Source organism: Ixodes scapularis, unplaced genomic scaffold (assembly GCF_016920785.2).
Source record: "Ixodes scapularis isolate PalLabHiFi unplaced genomic scaffold, ASM1692078v2 PGA_scaffold9__187_contigs__length_104089568, whole genome shotgun sequence".
Taxonomy (NCBI): Eukaryota; Metazoa; Arthropoda; class Arachnida; order Ixodida; family Ixodidae; genus Ixodes; species Ixodes scapularis.
Genome location: NW_024609884.1, coordinates 84,855,986 through 84,881,119, shown reverse-complemented (window position 1 = coordinate 84,881,119; position 25,134 = coordinate 84,855,986). Strand labels below are relative to the sequence as shown.

The window sequence follows — 25,134 nt, the reverse complement described above, 5'->3', positions numbered from 1 at the left end:
AACTGCCAATGACCTGTTTCGAAGCATAAACTGGACGTCGGTGGCCATCCACACGACCGAGGCCACTCTGAGAATAACAATAACGTGCATCAGCGCTGCTGGCAGCTAACTCTAACTGCCAATAACCTGTTTCGAAGCATAAACTGGACGTCGGTGGCCATCCACACGACCGAGGCCACTCTGAGAATAACAATAACGTCTGTCAGCACTGTGTGCAGCTAACTCTAACTGCTAATGATCTCGTTTCAAAACATAAACAGGACGTCTGTGGCCATTCACACGACTGAGGCCACCCTGGGAATAACAATACCTTGTGTTAGCACAGTGGAGAGCAAAATGCGAGTGCTAGTGCTTCGTTTCGAAGCTGAGTAGACGCGTCGAAAGTTCCCTTGAAGTCGACGGCCATTATGACTCTTGGGTCGCACTTTGGCGAGTTGGCCAACACCTCGTGGTAGATGAGGAGCAGGCTGCCCTGTGCGCCGAAGTGCGGTCTGAAGTAGTGCGGCATAGATTTCCTGAATTTAAGAGGCGCCATTGTACTCGCTTGAAATATATCGTAAAAACAGCACTAATTGCTTGACATGAGAAAATGTCGGCTACAACATTGATGAAGGATTGGTGAGAGGACGGAGATCTGGGGAATGCCAATGCCAGTAACTGGGCCTAGCTCAAGCTTGATATTGTCAGTCTTGCAGAAACGCTGTGATGAAGTGAAGCGGTCTTCCATAGAGACCTCAGTTTTGAGCCTCCCGGACTAGTGCAATGTACAGGATTAAATCTAACGTTTTCAAAGCTGATAAGAACCACAATGCACAGATTGCAGCCAGACTTGTTGCCAAGGGCAGAGTTGTGAAGTACCGAAAGGTTGTCTTGTCCAGTCCAGAACCATATCAAATTTGCCTTATGGCCCCTTATCCAATTCCGGGTTGTGAACTTTAACAGCAGAGGGGCGCGAAATTCATTTTCTTCTTTGTTTAGAGTGCATTTGTTCTGGCAATGAGTATCTAAAATGATGCCTGCGATAGTGTTTAAGTAACGCGGCTCGGGAACAGGCTTTTTTTTCGCCGCCACTCATTTCATCAAATGACATTTCCCCGATAGTTTGTTTCAACGCTGTGACGCTTTATCAACAGATTGTTTCATCGACACTCGCTCATCGACATATCTTGCAATGTTTCGTCGACAAGATCTTGGTTTGGTTAGGGGTGTGCTGCTTAGTTGGTGAGCAAGGGTACGGGTACATGCAGGGGGTAGGACCACCCTTACACGCTGCTGCGAAGCGGCTTGTACGGGTGGGCTGGGTGGGTCCACATTTTTGTAATGAACTGCTGGAGACTGTCGCCGCAAAGCGTCGTGAACTGGGTCGGTCGGATAGTTTAATATGTGCTTCAGTGATAAACGCACAACAAAACGTTCCTACAGCGTGAAATTTTTGTGTCGATGAAACTTCACAGCACAGTGTGGCAGTATCATTGAAACGAGTCGTAAAAAGTTGATGAAACGTGTCGATGAAACAACAGGGACCCTTCTTTCCAATGGTTCCATGGAGGCTCTGACAATGAGGACTGCAAGGTTGCCTCCAAGAAGCTCAATGTTTTTACACAAGTCTGTCTTTGCCAAGGTAGACCAGAAAGACGATGGCAGATTCTGAAGAGCTCGTTCGCGGCTACGGCCTGGTATGATCCAGAGATAAACATACATCAGGAATGCAATTAGGCGGTTTGAGCTGTTGCTTGATTCAAACATTGTTGATTTTATTGTTATAAAGACAAATCATTCTGCCACCTGCATTCGGACCAAGATCAAGAGTATTCGGTATGTTTTCAATTCTTGATTTAAACAAATATTTCGCATATAAGAAAGCCACAATTCATGAAGCAGGAAACTGCCCTTACAATCAATTTTTATTGACCATACTTTTCATCTTTTACAAATTATTAAACCAACGCTGCGATCCAGTATTGTGGACCCATTTTCCTTCTTAAGTAAATTGGAAAAATTGGTGCGTGTTTACCGGTAATACCTCAGGCCGCGACGCAAAGCGAGTGGAGGTACAGGCGTCACGTACCCGGGTTTCGAAGCATAAACATACGACTGACAGCGCCTCGAGAGCAAGCAGAATGTTCGGAAGCATTTGAGAGAACCGAATCTGCTTCCCTCAAATTCTCTGGTATTTCTTCCAAAAGAAGACATCAGCCTCTTAACGTCCAAAACAATATCAATTAAATGTTTGTAACATACGCATCACTGGCTTTATCATTTGTGTGCCACCTGTATGTAACAGCTCATTATTGCGAACGAGGGTGTACCCGCGGGTACTATCGCACTCATAGATTACCGTGCAGCCGATTGCGACGCGGAAACTTGACAAGGACGCCACGTTTCACAGATGAATGCATACTGCTTCGAAAGCGTCATTTCAGTAGACACACTATTTATTAACGCCAGCAAAGGTACGGTCGAAATTGGGTAAAGACACTTACTGTGTTCGCGGTTCACTTATGCCCCTCCCGCACAGCCCACTACACTTATAAAGAAGAGTTTGGTGACCGCTGCATTTTAACGTCGCTCCACGGAAACCACTGCGAAGAAAAGCCGATGCCTTCACGATGTTGAGGCGCAACCCGAGGCAGAGAAGCAGACGGCGTTCGACGTATGTACGATGCTAGGCCTTACTCCCGCATCGAAATTTTCAATGGCAATGCTATCGCTGGATTCTCACGCTGTCGCGCAGAACCTATTGCGAATAAAAGTGGACGCGGTTACGACTTAGCGACGTATGCTCGGGTAAGTGAAAAACCGCATTAAAAACAGAATAATTGCTGCAAGATACTCGAGTCGTAGAAAATCTGCCCGGCAGCCATGTTGAAAATATTCATTTGCCAGAACAAGATTGGTTCGGGCAGGTCGTGACGTCACGGAAACAACGGGACGCGATTGGTGGCGGAGGAATACAAGATTCCCTTTGAGGGGCTTTTGCCGCTACCTTCTTGACTTGTAACCGACTATAGTTGCATCATCACCACCAACTTTTTTTTTTTTTTTTGAAAGGGGTTTATGAAGAAGTTTTTATATCTAAGTAAATACGGCAGTGTTCGTTTGACTCGGCATGCCCGGAATGCTAGAACGTCGACGGCACGAATTTTCCAGTCTGCAGAACCGCCCAGGTTCTCAGTAGCAGCGTCGGTGAGCATTCTTCCGCGGGTTGCTCGAACCGGACGAGGGAACGTGCCGGGCGTACCGAGACGTTGGTTTGGAAAGCCGAGACAAGAGTTTCGGGGCGGCACGTCTCTTTCGCAACGAGTGCGCCCGCCGAATCAGCCGACCGATCTTCCCAGTCAGAGAAGATCGTAAGAAATCCGAGTAATACCCCATTCACACGGTCAACATAAAGGTAGCTTTGCTATCGGCGAATCAGCCCGTGCTCATGAGTCGCGAGCACACGCAACGCGCGGAAGTTCGTTAATTGATTGGCCGCAGAGAATAAAGGCCCCTTAGCCAAAGGTACCTTTACGGTCGTGTGAATTCTGTATTAGAGTGTTTGAATACTGTCGACCAGGTACACCAACGCGGCCGGACCGTCTACAGTCGTTGACAGCTTAAGGCACACGTGACTTAAGAAGTTTCTGCTCCTTGCTTTGCAATTGGTACTTTTACGTTCTTATCGGTGAATATCGCAATCCCGTTGGCTGCAAAGAAACCATGAGATGTTTTTTATACTCTACCTAATGCCCACCACTCAAAAGGACGGTACACCAGGAACGAACACAGAACACATACGTGCTGACTCGCAACTGAAATATATTAAAAAAGAAGAAAGAAGAGGAACCAGGTAGCAAAAAAGCAGGAGTAAAAAAGAAAAAAAAAAACGTAGGACAAGGCACGTGAATTTTGACTGGTGGTTCAGAAACAGCCTCCAAAATTTCCCTTCAACCTTTCCTCGTAGCATGTTTGAAAACTCGAGTTAATTTTCTAATAGTGCTACAGATGGCTGGCTAACACATTGTTCTTCTAACCTGGAAATGGTGAACGCTTTCAAAACTCTGGCGGGCCTATCTCGATAGTACACAATATTTCTGATGCCAGGATAGGTTGCCGTACAACCACAGGAACTGCAATGAAGCAGCAAATGTCCTCCCGCGTGGAATTTAAAGATATACTACCGTAGCCTCTTATTTAGACACCGTACAGTTTGTTCCACATGTGATCTACCACAGGAAAGGGGAATGCTATACACCGCATCCATTATGCAGAGGACAAATTGGCAAGCAAATGTTGCCATATAGTTGTCAATATTTGACAAATATATAGGAGACACAAAAGCATGCACACATAGACTAAACCCGCGAGGTAAGGCGCGTGCTCTGCCCTAGATTGGTTTATAGCCAATGACTACGCACACAAACAAAGATGAATGTCGTGACATCGCGCTTTTGGTGCGACTTGATTTTTCCTATTTGCGCATAGCGGCGGCTGCGCCACGGCGTTACGCACTTGGTCATAATCAAGGATTTGCTAAACGAATTTTATATATGTTGCCCGTCTAATTCAACACGAAGCGCTTGAAGATCGCAACCCACCGTTCCATCGGAATGTTGAAGTTACGTTTAGATCGCACAATCACTTTGTTTTTTACTCAGCAGTTTTGTTTTTGGGACGTTTAACCCGGTTGATTTTCGAACCACCAGACGCAGCGCTGCTCAGAATAGACTTAGATCTAATGTTGCGTATATTGATTGGTATATTTGATGCGTCAAGAGCGTTGTGACAAACACTTGCACTGTGACACTTGGCATGGTGCATTTCACATACCCAGAATCTGGCGAACAAACACTTTAAGGGCCTCGTCATCCATTAGGCTCATTTCGTGGATCTTAAAGGCTACCGATGCACGTGCTCTGCGCGAATATTCAGACGGGCAGACCACGTTAATAAACGGAGCAGGAATGAATCGAGTATAGGATGACCCAAGCGGACATTCTGCAGTAAAACGAGCCGGAAAAATCGGCGCCTGCACATACAAAGCTCACACTTTCACCAAATATGCTCTGTGTAGGTCAGTTTTTCCGTGTGAAATTTCGAGGAGCAGTTCTCTTCCTGTTGAAAATTAAAGTAAAAAAAAAAAATCTTGCTGAAGTCAAGGTTGGCCGCGTTCGCAGACGACAGAATTAGCGACGCTATTTACTTGTGTGGCTCCATCTACCGATAGGTGCAGCGAGCAGACAACAGAGTGCGTCGTCTGCTCGCTGCGCCCTCTCGGATGATGGCGCCACGCGTAAATAGCGTCGCTAACTCGATCTGTCTGTGAGCGCCGCCCAACCCTGACTTTTTGCGAGTTTCCGTTGCTCTAATTTTTTACAGAAATCGAACTGCGACTTGAAATTTCCCACAGTAAAATGGACCTGCTTAGTGCACATTGGGTGAAAGTTGGAGCTTTTTATGCGCAGGCGCCGATTTCTCCGGCTCATAGTCCGCTTGGGACACCCTTTACTACAGTCGCTGACAGCTTAAGAAAATCTGGGCGTTGCTTATCACACTCACGCTCCTTGCTTAGAGATTGGTTCTTTAGAGCTATTATCGTCAAGCGTCGCAATATCATTGGTTGCGGAGTGATAATGAAATACACCTGACTCGCCACATCCTGTATTTCTTGAGCTGTCCGTGACTACAGTAAATACAGGCGTGGGATTCGATTCAGAAAGAGTGCACACATCAGATCACGTTTTTCTTCTTTTATTTATTTTTTTATTCGCACACAAAGTTTGTTTGGGATACCGCGTTTGTAGCAGCAGGAAGCAGCCAGCTATTCCTTTCGTGCCGTTTCAAGCGAGCGTCGTGCAGGACGGTACCGGAGATCCTCGGCTAAGACGTCGTCCCTTGGCAGAAGGAGACAAGAAAACAAGCTCACACGCAGTGTTCGGGAAAACAATGCAGATTTCGTGCGCAGACGCTAGCACACTCCATCCAAAAAAGAAAGTCCGTGAGTTCACTTTCGTGCAGAACAGTGAGACAGCCAATCAGTGCGACTCTGTTAGTGCAATCAAGAGATCACCCTTTTCTTTGTCTATTTTTCTCTTAAACCTGAAATGCTGTCATCTAAGCTACTATTGTGGCAAAAAAAAACAAAAAACATCAATGTTGTGTTGGCGCTAACGGTGCCACTGCGCGGCACAGTTTGTGCCAAAACGACATCGGCGCTGTTTTGCAGGTTACTAATGGTGAATTCCGCTCGCAGATCTCGAGCGCTCTAAAAGCGCTCCATTTGGAGCGCGCATGTTCCGCTCGCAGATCTGGCTCGAGTTGGTCATCTTCCGCACGTAGATCTCAGGCAGCGCCCGCTCCACGGAGCGCCTCCGACCCAGCCGAACTTGCTCTGCGGGATTTCACAGATTTCTCCGGAAGTTGACAGAGCGGCCCACGTGATTTTCGCCAAAATCGGCAGTGCGCATGCGCGGCGAGGTTGGAGAGGTCGGCGGGCCGGTCGGGCCGTCGAGTTGGATCTGTGCGGGTGCGTCGGTTGTTTACGCGGCGAACGCTTCTACCTCGCGTAGATCAGGGATACAAAGCCGGGATTGTGGAGCTTGGTAAATCGTAAGCGCTGACATCTGTGATCGTGAGAGGAAGAGCGACAGAAAAGCCGGAGGCAGACGCAAGGTTAGGTCTGTTCATTCTGCAGCCAATGATTGTTTACCTTTTTACACTGCATTCCGCCGGCGTTTTCCCGTGAAATAAAGCAAGAAGTGATCAGGCGATGACAGCGCAAGTGATGGTTTGTTACCTCTGTGTTTATTAAAGTCGTGCCAGAAATCTAAACTCCACCGCTGGCAATCGCTGTCCGTGCCCCGCCGCTTCGAGGCGGCCGAAAGGTATGTGACGGTGCCGAACGCGGACGTATTCGTGATTTGTGACATGGGCGCCGTGGTACGTATAATTTCGCCCGGCCTGTGTCGCGTGTTATTTCTGCAGCTAAGCAGTGGCAATCGTCACTGGTCGTCGGAAAGATCAGTCGGCTGGGGCGTTGGTGGGGTTGTCAAGTTCGAGCAGCGGACATGTTGAGCGGCGGAGGGAGAAACAGTGGGGAGGGGTGTTGGGGAGGTCGCTCCAAAAATGCAAGTTTATCTTCCCCTCGCCGATTCGGAGCGGGTCACACGGAGCGGAATTTTGCCTCCCTCGCAGATTTTGGAAAGCGCTCCGGATCAACCAGTGGACTTCACCATTAGAGAGAGTAGGGACAAACGCTACATTTTACCGACTAAGTTAGCGATTAGGAGAAGCGCATTCCACCACACTGGCAGTCTTCATGACAACACTTCAATTGCGGGAGACAAATGGGGACATTCAGTAATCACTCGTTCGTGTTAACAGTACCGCGGTCTGCCCTCGCAGGTATTTCCCGGAACTTGCGCCGGCACTTTTCCCCATAGCCACCTAGGCGGCTGTTTTGTTTATAAAGTGCCTTTTATGGCTTTAAAAAATCTTTCTGAAAAACAACAGTGAATTATCGAAGAAATAAATTGAAAATTTGAAATTGAAAAATATATTCACCTCAGGTTACTAAGCAGTTTTGGGTATGACATAAGCTCAAACTGAGGTTCCGCGATGTTCGGAGTGGCCTTTTGCGAGCAACGACCACCAACACAGATGACGGAGCATATTCTCCAGGAACAATATGGCGTTTTTACAGTTTATTCTGCAGGCTTCGCCATTTTTGCTCTGAATTCTGTGCAGTGGCACCAGTCAGAGCCGTCTAGAATGTCGCCGTTTCTTTTATCTAGACGCTTTCGATCAAACAATTTTTCGACACTATTTCGGAGCATAATGGCGATACGTTACGGACGGTAGCAGCTCCTAAAGCCATGGTAAACGTCGTTAGTCTCAGACAGTCTCATAAGCTTTCTAGATTTAAAGCTGTTCTAGAACCTTGCCACGCAAGAAACTAGAGAAACTGGCTTATAATTTTCAGGTATTTTTATCACTTGCCTTATAAATGGGTATAACTTTTATCTTTTTCACCTGCTTAAGTTTTACACCTTGACCTTGCATTATGCTGTACTCAATGGCAGAAAGAAAGGTAGGCTACCACTTTGCGTAACTTTTTTTTAGGAATGTAGTAGGAATTATAGTTCAACCACAAGACCTTTTCATCTAATGTCAACAGCACGGCGGGAAAAAAAATTTATTTGATAATTAAATACTTGGTACTCAAAGCAAGCTCAGTGAGATTTCGGGAACGTGGTTGTAACTAAAGGTCGCAGTAGTCGTAAAAGCTTTTTGCAACAAAATAGTTATCGGCAATTCCTTTTACGCAATCAATTATTCCCGCTCACCAAGTGCCTCAAATCTGATGTTTACAATATTTGAGGGGAAAGCACTACGAAGAAAATCTGACAACGTTTCATTGTAACTTCTTCGGAAGCAGAGGTGTGGAAAGCCAATATGGGGTAATGATAAAATGTCTAGGTCGTAGGTAAGAATAATGCCTTCCAATTGAATAATAATATTATCAGTGTTTCTAACATTAACATTAATTATTCTTAGTGGTATGTTAGTTGAAATGCATTGATTACATCAGAGTGGGTAAAATAATCGTATTTGTAGCTACAGAAAGTTGCATTCGTCGTTAAAGAAGCGGTGCAACGATTTTCGGATTTTGGCCAATTAATTGCGGAAATTAGACTGTCACTTATAGAATGAAGAACAGAAAAAGAGTTTTTCTTGCGTGCGCAGTTTTTTCTTCTTCTTTTTTAGAGAGAAAGAAACATTGTTGATGTTCGGGATACTCCACAGCTCTCGCACCGTCCTTCGAGTGACGTGCGCAGTGAGGTCACAGGAGGTACCACGTGTTTTCCTGTTGGGTTCTGTTCTCCACCGCGATTGTCGACTTTCCAATGTCCAGTTAGGCTACAATAGAGCACCGCACTCGCTTAGCACCGCCGAGAGTCGGGGAGGGCGGGAATAGCTTTTTTGACTTCCGTTAGATGGCGCTACGAAATCGTGTGTACCAGAGCCGTATATGGGGAGAGTTTGGTCAGTCTATGATCTCGCCGCCGTAACGCTCTCCTTCCGAGTGAGCCAATCAGCACGCGGCGCAGAGCGAGAGGCATGAGCGCATGCGCGTGAACTCCCGGCTGCTCCCAGCTGAGTGGGGAGGGCCGCCATCTTCGATCATTCTCCCGGCAGAATGCGTGAGATCGGCATCTAAATCTCGATTATTGCCTTTTATATCGATGGCTCTGGCAAGAAAATGACATTCTGTTATTCCTCGGTGGGTTAAAAAGCTAATAAATGAAGATTTTTCGGCGTATGGCCACAAACTTTTATTCAGGCGAAAAAGAAGTCGGCCCGTAGCAGACGACGCGTAGCCTCAGCAGTGCTCTTCTCCGACCAGTCTCCGACAGCGTTGCTCAAAAATGGCGGTCGTCTCCTCTCCGCTCCCTTCTTTCTCTCTCGCTCCTTCGGCGCTCTCCTCCCCTTCAATTACTTTTCTCCATTCCGGCGCCTTCGTCGCCACACCCACTGGCCAAACTCTCCCAATATACGGCTCTGGTGTGTACTAGAGTTCCTGTATAGGCTCCCTACGGGAGCCAGAGTTGCGCATTTGTTTTCCCCGCGCCGCCACGCCGCTATTCGCCGAGATCCATCACGTGAGGAGCAAAGCATCCGGTGGCGTGCAAGAAAGCCACCTTTACGGTCGCTCCGCCGACGTTTCTCGCGCCCCGGCGTATGTTTCCCTGCTTTCCGCCTCCTTTTCCTCCTCTCCTGTTTTCCTCGCGCGGCGGCGCGCACGGCGCCGCTATTCGCCAAATTTAGTCACGTGAGGAGCAAAGCATCCAGGGCTTGCGGGGAAGCCGGCGCTACGGCCACTCGCCGAGGCTGAAGGCGCAACTCTGCTACCGTAGGTAGCTAGCTATTCAGGAACTCTAGTGTGTACTCCTCCATGACATGACAGCGTTATGACCGCCTGACGCGGCTACAGATCGGGAAACAATGCGAGTCTTCCTTCGAGATTACGCGGCGGAATCGCAGTATTTCGGGGGAAGGTGGCGCCCTTTCTCTCACTTGCGCCAAAATAAGCAAAGAAAAAAAAAACTGCAACTTCTTTTAACGTTAAATTGAACGACGCGGCACATTAGAGCAAAGGTAAGCTGCCTAGCATGATCTAGTGGTACGCTAGCATCAGCACTATCACCCGAGGCTATGTTTGCCCGTTTATATTAATTTTGCCGAGCGACAGGTGGAGTTTTACACCATTTTTCATAAATCATTAAAACTGACAGAGGATTTTTTTTTATTATTATTCTCAGATTTATTTGTTATACAGGAGCTAGAACCCTTTAAAAGCTGTGCATTACTTTAGCTCCTCTGTCAAGAATAAGTATATCTGACCTGATTTCATTCGTCCTTTTTTCCCCGAGCATATATACGTATATGCTGTCTCTATATCGGCAGTTTATATTTTCAGCATATCCTCGGATACTTCATTGGTGACGGATCCCTCCATGGAGCCGTTCTCTTAATACGTCGTTTCGTAAATCTCGGATCCAGGTTGCTGCGTGGGGTCCTTGCTTCTATAGCGCCAATTGTTTTCCAAAAAAACTGTCGAGGTCCTTTTCAAGGAATCAAAAGTTGCCCTGAATAGCTCACAGCGTGGCTGTTACGTTGATCAAAGTGTCTACCTCTTGCTCGAGTGTGGGTGGCCTCGAGCTTAATTGTCCCGGGTATTAGCCAGTGGGCTCAAACCTTGTCTTCTTTGATGGCAATAAGGTCATGGCAATTCTCTGAAGCTGCGCGACAAGCTCGGCCGCAGCAGGTCCAGGTTTACACTCAGTGCCATCGAATAACATGAAAAGTAAGCATATCACTTCAAAGGTAGGAAGCATCTGAAAAAGGTTGATCATGGTTGTGCTTGCGGCCGCCATTGTTACCCTCACGTGTCTTGCTGAGTATAACCGAAATATACCTCGTCACTTTGTGGGCCAATAAATCACTAGCAAGCATAGTTCCTGCTTCCTCATGCTATAGACCAAAAGTTGAGTTTAACGTGTGAACCCCCTCCTCTCGAGATGCGATGGTAGGCCGAGCCGCGTGACAGGAGTCGCAGCGAGAAACTTGCACCAACCTTTTCAGCTCGACCCCGAAGGTTGTCCCAGCCGGAGAGCCACGAACAAGGCCAGCCCCAAGGAGAGGAACACCGACGGCAGGCTTTGCGCAGCGTGATTTCCTGAGCAAATATCGGAACGCTTTAAACAACAGGGAGAAAATCGTCCTTCCAATGCCGAAACTCTACGTGTCCGAAATCGTGTCGAATAGGCTTCTATAAAGTGGTGCGCGCGTCCACTTCCTCGTAGCACAAGCAGAGAAGTGATCGTTGCAGCCTACTCAAGTGACTCCAGCGCACGAAGAGGCAAAAACGTTATCTATAAACTACGAATATCCGCAGTGATGCGATGCGTACGAAACTTCGTTGCGTGTTCCTGCCTAGATCGCAATTATGGGTCACATCGCTTTCTTGACTTGTTCATTCGCGCACCAGATCGTTCAGATTTGCAATCCGAAGTGTTCTGCTCGAGCGTATTTCATGGGGAGGATCGTTTTAGAACGTCGCGTCTCAAGCCTGAACCCGTGAAATAGGATTTCTTTTTCAGCAAAACTAAAAAACAAAAAAAAAATTTTTTTTTTTTTTTTTTTTTTTTTTTTTTGGGGGGGGGGGGGGGGGGGATATTGCCAAAGAGGATAGCTGAAGCTTGGAATAAACGCGTCAGACGTGTGTTTATTTTGCTTAGATCGGAGATTTCCAACGTCGTTCCACAGTCGCGTTGTCGCAGTCCGCCGTCGCCAGCCGTCGCTACTACGCCTGACTGAGACACTCTGCTGCATCAGAAAATTGCGAGTCAACGTTAGATTTGGCGCAGAAGCGCGTCACGCTGAACGGAGAACCGTGGACCTGGCAAAACCTGCGAGGAATGCCGCTTGAGACGGCCTTCGGTGTGGGTAGCGTGAAAAAAAGAAATAGAATAGAATAGCTAAAAAGTTTTTCTTTGTTTTTTTCATGTTTTTTGTGGGAGTTTACGCTTTATAAGGATTCCATTACAAGGCTGTTGGGAAGTCCATATTTACATTCTTTGTTCTTTTAGGTTTCTTATCTTTAGTGTGTGTGTGTGTGCGTGTGTGCGTGCGTGTACGTGTGTATTTAATGGTATAAAGAAACTGTAAGGCTCAAGTTGTACAGTATGCCCGCTGAGAAAACAAATGAGCCCGACATAAAGCGGAAATGGATAGCGCGCTGCAGCTCTGGTTTGCGAAGCAGATTGAGGAAAGACAAGTTTTCAGGTGAGACCACGACCTCACAAAAACGGGTTGTCCAATTTACTTATTATCTTTTTTCTTCTTTTTTGTTCGCGAAAAATTATATTTTTTGGAATGTGACGACAGCTCGGTACCTCTGAGACGCCGTTCCGATACTGCCTACTGGTGAACAGATCCCGTGGCGAGAATGGCGAACCGGTCCCTGTTCTTTGTTACCGTGCGACTTTTTAAATATCAGTTAATTTTTTCCCCTAAAAATGCGACGGAATCTTCATCGCCGCATACCCTGCAGAGAGCCATTTATTGCCGATGACTGTCGAAGCCACGAACTTTGGACCCAATAACTTCACCTGCCATAAGAGATACTTTGCGCACGCTGAATCTCACAGCGGGTTTTATTTCGGAAACGAAACATTTGCTCTGCCCTTTCATTCCCTAGATCTCTTCCATAGTTCGTCTATTGGGATGGCCCATTGGGCTCTCCCAGTGAAGGAGCATCGGGGGTACCACGTGTTCTCGGTGCCTGCAGCGTGCCCAGGAATGGCGCCGGTGGGGACGACAGACGTACCTCCGGTCTCCGGAAAAGCGGGAACGGTGAGCACGTTCGGGATGTCGACGGTGGCGAAGCTGGTGTCGGCCATCAGGCAGAACACCGAGAACCACTTGTAGTCGGCCCACGTGCTCTTGCCGGGAAGCTTCAGGGTGACGTCCTTGCCGGTGTACGCCGGCAGCTTGTCATTGCTGCAACCACACCGAACGCATTCCTCTCAGTTGCCATCTTCGCGTGCCCGTGACGTCACGGACGGGTGCGAAAGCGGGTGATTGGAGACGGACCGCGGCGTTAGTCCGAATACTTCGCGCGCCGTTTTCTGAACCGCTCGTCAACTTTTCCGCCGATCGTGCGCACAGCCAATCATTCCGATCTCTGGGAGTAACACAATAAATGACGATACCGAGGTGATGTCTCTCAGGCGAAAACGTGGCGTTTGGCAAGCCAGGAGTCCAATGCAGATCGCACTTTCTCGAGCAAACACTTCCAGAACATGGTCATTATTCCCTGTACTCCTTCGGTCGATCGCTGTGATTGGTTATTGGACAAGAGACCGAACAGTTACGCCTCTAACGGTTCCCTTCAGCTGCGTGGGAAATAAGAATAACTGAGTTCTTTGTTTTTGAGCCAGCCTTCGACTGGGGCTCGTGTTCAGTCAGTGGGGCCCCGATTGAATAGGAGACCCAGCTGATCGCTGACGCGACAGTCTGTTCAATCTGCTCCATGCTCGATCGAGGTTGATGGTAATCCACAGGCCTTGTGCAGGGTAAACACCGAGAAGCGAGGCAAAAAAGCTGAACACAGCGTCCACTATAGTTCGATATCCACGCCCCTTACCACGCACATAGCCGCGCGGGTCTTGTTCCTAAGCAGTGTTTTGCGCTTTCGAGTTAATGCGGCATATAGACATTACCGGCCTAAGAAGGCGGCTACCTGTGACTGAACAATCAGGAACAACTTACGACGCAGTGAACGCCGTCAGAACTAGCCACGCCCAGTCGTTCCTGAGCTCGGTCGTCTGCCTCCCAGACTTTCAAAACGAATGTTTTAAAACATCCCTCGCGTTGTAAAAGAGCGCGATTATACTGTACTTAGTGGTTACACATAATGTTCAATCGACAAGGAACCTTCCAGTTCGTTCGATTTTAGTGTACCATGTATATTTCGCAGATGCAAAATCGAGAAACATGCTGCTCCCAAAACTCGGTGCCTGCAAGGTCGCTTTCCTGCATTAAGTTTGGATCCAGCTCGGCCCACTTGACCGCTTCTCCGCCAATACGGAGTGGGCGGCCAAAGGCAAAGGAACGCGATACTCTGACTCTGCAAGACACTATACAGTTACTCTACGAGTCGCGATTATGAAGCGCCTTCTAGAAACACTGTGTTTCGAAACCTGTGTGACTTACCTAACACAGCAGCGCCCCCCCCCCCCCCCCCCCCTCCTCAAGAAACGGAGGTGCGTCAAGCGATGGGAGGCGGATCTTGGGGCAGAAGGGGGGGGGGGGGGGGGGGGGATACTGCTTTTGGAAGCAGCGTCTGTGGCAGTTGCGTAACTGAGTTAGTCTAATAACGTTGGTTCGTACTAAGCAGTGTAGAGACGCCATTGTTCTCTGGAAATTCGAGGGCGGCACCACTCCTGCGCTTCGTACGTTGAGACGGACTATTGAAATTCAAATTCAAATTCGTTTATTTTGCCACAAACAGTACATTTGTGACAGGGGAGCTGGAAAGAAAGCTGCAGGCCTGCAGCTTGACGAGTCCCAGCGCCCCAGACCCAAGAGACCCAAACGTGAAATTACTTGTAACAAACTTTGTCCTGCACCAAACTGCACCAAACGGCGAGTATCGAACAGGCTTCGGTAGAAAGTTCAGCGCATGCGAAAAACATGCGTCGGTGCCGCTCTGAGCAATCGAAGCATGTGCCGCTAGCTTGATCGTTAGCACGAAATAACGTCCTATCCGAGAAAGTCTAAAAAACACATGTGTCGATATTTCGATCTACCGAGCAAACCGTCTCTCCATTAGAGTGCCTCCTAGCATTATAGTCCGTAGCAGGTCGCGAATAGAAGGACATGACCCTTCAACATAACTCTCTGCTCGGCATGACTGGTTGTTTCCTCCTCTCCACTCGCCTTCTCTCCAGCGTTCGCTCTGCTAAAGTGAAAAGAGTGGAGGGTTTTCTGGCAGTAGCCGCATAGAAAAGGTCTATATATCAGCGAAGGCGTCGCATGAAACAGTTCACACGGACACGGAAAGCCGAAGCGAAAAATACCGGGCTTCGAGCAGCGACAGCCACGAGCGCCGGTCTAAGTGACCGCCCTCACCTGCCATTCTCGTTGAGCAGCTTGGTTCCACCGCTGGCACGGGGGGGCTTGGGCTCGGGACTCACAAAAAAGTGCGCGTCTGCGGGAAAATTGACAATTATAGCCCGACACTTTAAGTTGCATAGCATGTTTTATCAGTAGAGTTTCGCACAATTGAATGCTTAATCAGTTGTGCGTATTCAACTTTTAATTTGTAAATATAACTCCAATTAGAAACTTGCTAGCATCATCGAAAATCACTAAATCAGTCAAGAAAATCTTGAACAGGTAGGAGGCCTGCTGGAGCGCAAACGTTACCGTTGCATGCGCAAAGCAGATCATAAATTACTAAAGAAACGGATATAAACCACGCGTCAAAGCTGGCTGCAGTTTCGGAACCCAGAAAAACGAAGGTCGAGCTCCAAGTATTTCTAGACTCGACTAAGTGGTTTCCGACGATGTGCAGACGCCACGCTGTCATTCCCAGCCCAGGGACCACGAACTTGGCAGTTCTTATTGGCGTGATGAGTGGTGAAAAGGTGCATATAAAAAAAGAGTGAGCGCAAAGTCAACTTCGTGATTACGTAGCACAATTAAAACTGACACGCTTTCATTTTTTTTTAAATTTTTACTATCTAAAATGTTTATCATGCGAAGCTAACTGAAAGTTTAATTATACTCAATCTAGCTCAACCAGTGGTTATCCTGATTGTGACCAATGCGGTACCAATCTTATTTCTCTACAATGCGTATACTTTTTACCCGAACATTTTTGGGCGGCCATTCGTGAAGCGTTTGGTACGTACGGGACGATTGTTTCCTAATCCATGTAGATTTATTAATAAAAGGGGGTGACCGTCGCGTGAGTACCATTTTTACTGTGTGTTTATACTAGTGCTTGGCGGGCATATCAGATAGAGGATGTCCATTATAAAAACCCGAGACTGGAACAAATTAAAAAAAAAGAACACACACGGCGTCTCAAACTGAGTTAACTCGGTGGAACTAACTCGATAACTTCAAATCTAAAACCCAAAATGTGGGATGACCGTCACGATCAGTTGCATAATTAGACAAAATGTATAAAATAACTATAATCATTGCCTTTTATGGTTTATGTTACAACTGCAGTTTGGAAGGTGTCATTATTAGAGGTTAAACCAATTCATACATTCTGCGGAGGGTGCTCAGCGAATGAGGGGACAGATAATACATTCAAACCTAAAAGAAAACCTGTCTGCGCTGTGGCACTGAGCATGAGGTTTCACCTTACTCAGTGCCACAGCGCAAACAGTTTTTTTTTTAGGTTTATTTATAGCCCTGTCATTTATAGCCCTGTCATTCGCTTAGATTGCAGCGATTGGCGATACCAAGTGCTTTTGCAGGGAACAGACGCTCCAGATTTCTTAGAGTCCATGCCTCGTAAAAATTAAAATGTTACTTGACACATCTTACATAAGTAGCCAACTGATTATGACAATTATCCCTCATGATCTGATGTCGGCCGAGCCCGATAAACACACAGGTGTCAACGTAATGGCAACTCCCTTATTTCCGTCTTTATTAAGATCTCTTATAAATAAAACCAATCACACGGAATAGAATTGAAATAAACTCGTAGCAATTTACACACTACCCTAAAGGCCAGCGTGTGCCTACTTTGCCGCAGAAAACGCAAAGAACCAATCGCTGCGACTACACTGTTGGGGATAATAATTCCGTTTGTCTCATGTAGTTCACTTGGTTCTCGTAGACAGCAGTGATTGGCTCTCTGTGTGTTCGGCAAAGGTGTAAATGCTCAAGCGATCTTTGTAGGGTAATTACTCGAACGATTCATCACACATTGATTATGGACGAGGCCCGCGTGTCTGTTTTGAAGCGTTGCACTAGAGCCAATTATTGGGATTCACAGAAGTTGCCGAGCAAATGACTGGGCAAAGATTTATGTCGTAGCATGGAAATGGTGTCTGCGCAGCGAGTGTGCAAAGCTTATTGTGATATTTTACATGCTCAGATTCATGCGCAAACAACTCGACTGTGTGTAAGTAATTTTTTCGGGCCTTTATGAAACTGCATACACGCATACATAGGGGGTATAGCCTCTTTTCATGGCAAACGCCACCAGGCGGTGCTCCAGTCCCTGACTTCCCAGAGAACCCCCCCCCCCCCCCCCCCCCCCTTTCCCGTTCTTAAAAATAATGAACAAAGCCCACCTCAAAACCGCTGCTCTGAGTAACGATGAAACGTTAAACTACAAGTTTTCCAGGTGAACGAAAAAAAATAACGAAGAAGCGCGAGATATGTTAAAAATGTTCAAATATTCGACGTTAAATTGTACAGCCGAAGGCTCTCTCTAAATCTCCAACTTTGTTGTCCATGTAGCATTTATGCTCTCTAGCACTGGTGTCATAAGCAAGCTCGACAGGCTTGCAAAGACGGAGCGAACGGAAGTCGCTTGGCATGCGAGTGCGGTTCATGTTTGGAAACAGCAAAAGGGTCTCACTCTTCACTGGCGGCCATAGCTCTGCGCGCGACTGCTCAGCGCGGGCTGATGGCGAGTTTCCACTGTTCTTTTGCGACGTGCATTCAACACCATCAAGATTGCCGATCTCAGCACCTTCTTAAGATGAGCTCGTTCTGAGCATGTGCTTTAAACCGCGCCCTCAAATATGGCGTCCAGTGAATACCACCTATTCGCCATTTTTTTGTTTGGCAACAAACTTAGTGGCGCCATCTATTGGGCAGCCCCGGCACACTTCCGGTTTACTCATCATTCTTTCATCGTAAGATAGAATAAGGTCTGACAGTGCCCCTTAGTGGCCATTTCCAGAAGAAAGCCGGTATATTTGATTTCGCAAGTACTGCAAAAATCCCCCGTCTAGGTCAGGACCGGGAGTGTTTGGGGGCTTATTTACACCACGCTTCAACTCACGCGAGGAAGAGCGAATATTGAAAAACTTACTGTTTTTTTTTTTTTAATTTTTGATGAATTGTGTAAAAGAAAGTAAAAAGACCAGAGTGACGACACGATCATTATACCCAAAATTTAGACACATGCTGTGGCTACTGCTCCACGTAATCACCGCGTAGATTTCGACACTTATCATGACGTGACAAAAGCTGTTGGATCCCCTCCTCAAAGAAGGTCACCGCCTGGGATCTCAGCCATCCCATCACGAGTCACGAGCGTGTGGAGGAGACTGAGTGAAGTTTCGAGGACGAACAGACGGCCAGGATAATGAAGGTCAGAAAAGAACGTCTGTGGCGACAGTGGACACTGACAGTCTTGTTGAACAGCTAGTGTGATGCCTATATCTGCGCGGTGATTACATGGAGAACAGTATCTCTAATTTTAGTGCATATTAAAACATTTCTATCACTTTTTTCTTTTTTCAGCCAAGTCATCGAAAGTTGAAAGTAAAGACAGCCCTCGTAGGTCAGTCAATCATTTTACGATTTTGTCGCTGGGCGGCAAAATCGCTGGCACAACGCGCAAGGGGATCCCGGTTTCGAAGTGCGAACAGAGGAAGAGCGGGAGGTGGGCCTCACTTAAAGCCCCTCGATCCATTAGCGTTTGTCTTGCAAGTAGCGTCAAATGCGCCACTGTACGAGGCCCGTGCCTTGAGCAGCCCTTGAAAGCAAATGGCGGCCCTCGGAAGCGAATGGCGGCGGCGCACCCACTCGTGGCACGTGTATTCCGCGTTCCCACAACAGCGGTTGGCGGTACTTGTAAGCGTGTATTTTATCGAGGGACTTCAGCCTCACTCACCGGGTGCCGCTCCGTCGTAGTGGAAGTTGGTGAGTTGGATCGTATTGGCGTCCGTGAGGACGACCGAGCCGATCTTAACGCCATGGGCACCAGTGACGCCCGTTCCGATGGTTTGCGGCTGCGGCAACTTGAAGTCCGAAGGAATCACCACGTGACCAAAGTTAACCTGAAAGAAAGCCACGAGGAATGCCTGAGCCACTGGCATTTTTGTATACTTGGCTGTCTCAGAAACGCCTCCAACACACTCTAAGAAATACGGTGCGTCTACCGTTCTGCAAAGCACTTGGCAGAGCCACTTGCCGTAGTCTTCGGAGGAAGATTGGCGAAAGGCAAGACCGAAGTAATGTTGCGACCTACGATGCTCCGTTCACCCCGCACAGTCACAACACGCGAACAGTGTCACTTTCGAAAGCACCCAGCAGCACGTGCTCGTTTACCTTTCACCGTACTGCTCGTGCACGCTCGAGGCTCGCGAGATGCCGAAGCGTTACCGAAGGTAGGAAGCTCTCGCTGGAGGCAGGTAGAGAATCAGAGTAGCGATGTGGGCGAGTTGGTTCATGCTTAGAAATAATGGAAACAGCGCGCAAACGACAAGGACGGGAGGAAAAGGAGTACACAGGACGAGCGCTGAACTGACAACTGAATATTTATTGAAAAGGACCCAACGAAGAAAACACCCACAAAAAACACACTCGCATCAACACGTGTCCATGAAAGTAATCTCCTTCTTATGTAAATACACAGAAGTTTGACTCACGCAGTTCTGTTCCCCCTCCTTCTTTATTCCATACGCTTCTAAAATTTCCCTGGCTGTTTTATCTGCTCCCCTCCCCATGATTGTGATCTTATTGAAATCAGGATGACATTTGCATGTTCCGCAGTGCAGGGGCAAATGCCCTCCTGCTGTTGAATGAAGCGACCAGTCATGTTCGCGTGCCCTTTCATTTATGCAACGGCCCGTCTGTCCGATGTAAACTCTTCCACAGCTTAACGGGATCCTGTACACCACTCCGATCGCACATTCCACGTACTTCTTTCTGTGGTTTACAGTGCATTGGTTCCCACCCCCCCCTCCTCTCGGCTACTTTAGAACAAAGGTGTGCCAGCTTACGAGGCGCCGAAAACACGACAGGGACATCAAACCTTGTGGGCACCCTGGCGGCTCCCAAGCCAAGTTGCCCGACTGCGAGGCTCAAGCCGAACTTTTCCCGCGTGGCGGCGACGTCACGCCAGCCACGCGCACATCGGATGCGCCGCCTTGATAAGGCAGATCAGAGGCGGCGCACGGGGAGTCGCTGCCTGGACTCAGGCGCCGCTGGTAACCATGTTAATCGTCTCGTCCATGTCCCATTAAATGTAGTTTCTTGTTGTTGAAACCGTTGGCTCCGTGTTGTTCCTCCGGGTCGGGTATGCAGCAAGGCAAACCGACCACAATGGCGCCCAACCGTCGTATGCTACCCACTCGCAGGAATTTCACGGGGCTTGGTTTCTTCTTTCGGTAAGCCTTTCTCATATTCCCCGTGTTTCCTATCGTTGTTTCGTGCTTCCGTCACGTCCACGTTTGTTGTATTGGCGTGTTTGTGACCGCGTCTTTGTGAACGCGGCAATCGTTTTGCGCGCTTGTGTTGGGTTTTTGGGGGCGTTTCTTTTTTTTTTTGTGCTTGCAGGAATGCTCACGCGGGAGCAGGAAGCCGCGATGGCCGCAGCAGCACAAATGAACCTGCTCACGAAGGTCACGGAGATGTGCGACTCCGTGATGCAGCGCCTGGCCCACACGCCTGGCCAGCAGGAGACCCCACCGCGAGAGCCCAGACCACACTTGACTGTTCCGGTCTACATGGGGTACGACGACGTCAAGTCCGTGGCAGACTTCCTGGGCGAGCTGCAGACGTACCACCTTGCCTCCGGTGCCTCAGAAGCCTTCATCGTGGACCGGATTGTCCCGCTGGCGTTACAAGCCAGCGCCAGGTGCTGGTTGGGGTCACAGACCCCCTTCACCAGCCTGGCGGGCTTCCAGACAAGGCTTCGAGAAGAGTTCCTGCCTGCAGGCTACGCGACGCAGATTCTCCGAGAGCTCGAGGCAAGGACGCAGCACCCGGATGAAAGTCTGGTCCGGTACGTTCGGGTCATGCAAGAGCTCTTCAAGAGGGCGGACCCGAAGTCACCGGAGTCGGACAGAGTAGCTCGGGTCAGAAGACAGTGTCACCCAAGGTACCACGTCTACCTGATCAACCGCACCTTTGAGACCCTTGAAGAGCTAGCCCGGGGCGCCCGCCTCATCGAGGAAGCTCTTCATGCCGAGCGGAACTACGTGCCGTCGCCACACCCGCCATCTGAACGACACGGCGGCCGGTCTCATCCTGGACCGCGGCCACCCTCTACAGGACCACGGGCAAAGCAGCCACCTGGTGGAGCCCTGATCCCGAACAAGCGACAAGCTGGAGCTGACCGAGCCGCCGCGCTCGTCAGCAGCCGCCGCGCTCGTCAGCAGCCGCCGCGCTCGTCAGCAGCCGCCGCGCTCGTCCAGCAGGCGCCGGCCGGACTTACAACGTCAGTCCGCCCAACAGCGCCATCCACCCCCTGACGCCCACAACGTCTCCGTCATCGACATGCCGGACGGAGCTTGAGGGGGGGGAAGTGTGGGCACCCTGGCGGCTCCCAAGCCAAGTTGCCCGACTGCGAGGCTCAAGCCGAACTTTTCCCGCGTGGCGGCGACGTCACGCCAGCCACGCGCACATCGGATGCGCCGCCTTGATAAGGCAGATCAGAGGCGGCGCACGGGGAGTCGCTGCCTGGACTCAGGCGCCGCTGGTAACCATGTTAATCGTCTCGTCCATGTCCCATTAAATGTAGTTTCTTGTTGTTGAAACCGTTGGCTCCGTGTTGTTCCTCCGGGTCGGGTATGCAGCAAGGCAAACCGACCACAACCTCCCCGCCACCTTTTTCAGGTTGTGGGAAATTCTGTGCTGATACGGGATAACCTGAGGTCTCTTGCTAGGTCTATCCAGCCGCTGATGAGGTCCCCCCTTAATCTTTCTTAACAGCGTTTCCGCTACCGCCAGCAAAACAGAGGAAACGCTGTTAAGAAAGATTAAGGGGGGACCTCATCAGCGGCTGGATAGACCTAGCAAGAGACCTCAGGTTATCCCGTATCAGCACAGAATTTCCCACAACCTGAAAAAGGTGGCGGGGAGGTTTGATGTCCCTGTCGTGTTTTCGGCGCCTCGTAAGCTGGCACACGTTTGTTCTAAAGTAGCCGAGAGGAGGGGGGGGTGGGAACCAATGCACTGTAAACCACAGAAAGAAGTACGTGGAATGTGCGATCGGAGTGGTGTACAGGATCCCGTTAAGCTGTGGAAGAGTTTACATCGGACAGACGGGCCGTTGCATAAATGAAAGGGCACGCGAACATGACTGGTCGCTTCATTCAACAGCAGGAGGGCATTTGCCCCTGCACTGCGGAACATGCAAATGTCATCCTGATTTCAATAAGATCACAATCATGGGGAGGGGAGCAGATAAAACAGCCAGGGAAATTTTAGAAGCGTATGGAATAAAGAAGGAGGGGGAACAGAACTGCGTGAGTCAAACTTCTGTGTATTTACATAAGAAGGAGATTACTTTCATGGACACGTGTTGATGCGAGTGTGTTTTTTGTGGGTGTTTTCTTCGTTGGGTCCTTTTCAATAAATATTCAGTTGTCAGTTCAGCGCTCGTCCTGTGTACTCCTTTTCCTCCCGTCCTTGTCGTTTGCGCGCTGTTTCCATTATTTCTAGGCAGGTAGAGTGCCTTTATACACACGCGCGCTTTTGCTTGAGTGGTGATATCTCAGCCATCTTTCCGCCCAATCGTTTTTTTATGCATTTTGAAGTGCGCGCTATCCGGTTTCACTCAGCTCGAGCGCGTAGCTTTGGCTAATGCATAGACGCCATTATACCGCCCATGGCACGCACTGAGTGCATGAGAGCGTCACGCGCTGGCACATTCAGGGCAACAATGGATGTCTTCACCCTGAGACAGACAAACATGTAGGCACCCTAGAGGCAGGAGAACTTAGGCTCCCCCTGCCGTTGTAATTCTGTCAGGTACCATGGCGACGCAAATATTGCGCTAAAAACATTTGATTTCTTGGAACTTGGAAAGCTCATTTTGCGAGACATGCGTCCTAAACACTCAGAGAAATTTCTTTTTTTTCCTGAGTGGGGGGGGGGGGGGGGGGGGGGGGGGGGAGGGAGGGGGGGGGGGGTGTTTAGCGTCCCTTTAAAGAGACACTGGCAGGGTTTTGTGCTCGCCATGGTTTTTATTTCCACGTGACATATGAAAGCCAAACTACCCAGAACACAATCTGCGGCTCGAAATTCGCTTTCTTTCTGCCCGAAAACCGCCGATCGAGAACTGCCCAATTTGAGTCGCACTCACTCTCTTCTCCGTGGTCACGTGCCATTTTCTATGGTTTAGACACAAACATCAAATATAATCATAGTCTTGGGTCATCGAAGGCGCACACTCACTATCAAAAATAAAAATAATATGATACCCAATTTTTGTGGCTTCTAAAAGGCTGCAATTATGTTGACAAAAAAAAAAAAGTTGCGCAGACGATCGGAAGCACTCTGTGCATACTCAACGTAATTCTCAACATGGCATCGTATCGCGGCAGAAGTCCTGGGCTGGACGGCTGAACGAAGCGGACTAAGCGATGGCGGAGGACGACGGGCGTGGGACCTCTACTTCAGAACTGTCGTTCGCGGTACCGGCGAATCTGTCCAGCTTCGAAAGAGAAATCGTTTACCGATCAAAACAATTAGGATTTATTCCATACGACACGCCCGACCACCAAGCTAATACGTTGCGTTGCGGGTCAGTGGCACCCACGCAGGGACTTGTGAGGGTGCATGTCTGAACAGCTGTCTGAACAAATTCCCAAAGAGAAATGGCGTCACTACGCCTCTCAGCCAGTACCAAGTACGAACGCAACATATGTGCCTGACGTCGCGGAGAGAGGGGGGGGGCATCCGTCAGCGCACTTTTTACGAGATTGTCGCCCACAAAAAATAAGTTTCCAATCATCAGGGTGGGAGTGATGGATAGAAATCAGTAGCAGTATAACGTAATATATCAAGTGCCGCCATGTGACAGTTTACAGCCTAAAGGGTAAGGGCACGGATACAGGTGCTGCTAACTCGATGACCCAACGACAATGGGAGGACTACTGACCCACGAGTACAACCTACATCCATTTCGCAATTGATCGCTTTAAGGCTGGACTCCATGGGGCGAATATGTTGCGAAAAGTCGGCGAATTTCGTCCAGTTGGTTTTTGCTCTGCGCGTGGCATCAGCACAGTGGCTGCTACGTCGTGTGCAAGGCGAGAGTGCCGTCGGGCGACGTTCGTCAGTCATTCGTCGCATAAATCGCTCCATGGGGTTTAACCTTTACTTCTCTGGGGAGAAGTGACGCTAGGGCGACCGTTTTTGTAACGTAAAGGCTGTACTCCACGGAGCGAATTATGCGACGAATGACTGACGAACGTCGCCCGACGGCACGCTCGCCTTGCACGCGAAGTAGCAGCCACTTTGCTGATGCCACGCGCAGAGCAAAAGCCGCCGGGCGAAATTCGCCGATTTTTCGCGGCATATCCGCCCCATAACCATAAACCTAAATAAAGTCCCTACACCCGCACCTTCCTTATAGATTGAGTACCGCGGGGAACCTTCACGTGCATCTTGCACGCGCCTGCACGCATGGGACATCAGGTGGATCAACTTTTTCGAGGTCGAGAACAATGCGCCGATAAACTGAAGGAGAGGAAGAGACGAGAGCCCGCGGGAACGGCAGAAGGCCCAGCCCTGGTTGGAACGCTTCGTAGCTACACCTAAAGCCATAGAGTAACATAGCAAACGCAAAGAGAGTAGAATAAAGCAGAATAGCGGCCCAGATAGTGCGTTTAATGCCCTCCGCTATGTGGCGCTTTTCTGTAATTTGGTTAAAATTAATTAGAACTCTTTCCATGAGGAGTATTTATTTCTTATATTGTTATGCTTTATAAGTATTTAAGATACTTAAAACGACTAAATAGTTCTAATCTAATACGTCGCAAAAACCACGTGATGAATGGCGCCTAGTTGAAGTTGAAGACGACAAAGATGCAGTTGAAGACAACAAACTCATGCATAAAATTTAGATATTTAATAAAGGTCCCAAGC

General features: G+C 48.8%; 1 protein-coding gene across 1 annotated transcript in view; it reads right to left on the bottom strand.

Moving 5' to 3' along the window:
• Positions 1-5,717: 5,717 nt before the first annotated feature.
• Positions 5,718-25,134, bottom strand: part of LOC8043831 (protein Skeletor, isoforms B/C) — a 50,960-nt gene continuing 31,543 nt past the window's right edge. Inside the window, exons 6-10 of the mRNA XM_029972390.4 lie at positions 18,929-19,094; positions 15,181-15,259; positions 12,875-13,047; positions 11,120-11,221; positions 5,718-5,876 (exon numbers count right to left, since the gene is read on the bottom strand). Of these exons, the coding sequence (XP_029828250.3) occupies positions 11,124-11,221; positions 12,875-13,047; positions 15,181-15,259; positions 18,929-19,094 (516 nt within the window). The 3' untranslated portion in view covers positions 5,718-5,876; positions 11,120-11,123. The remainder of the gene's footprint in view (positions 5,877-11,119; positions 11,222-12,874; positions 13,048-15,180; positions 15,260-18,928; positions 19,095-25,134) is intronic.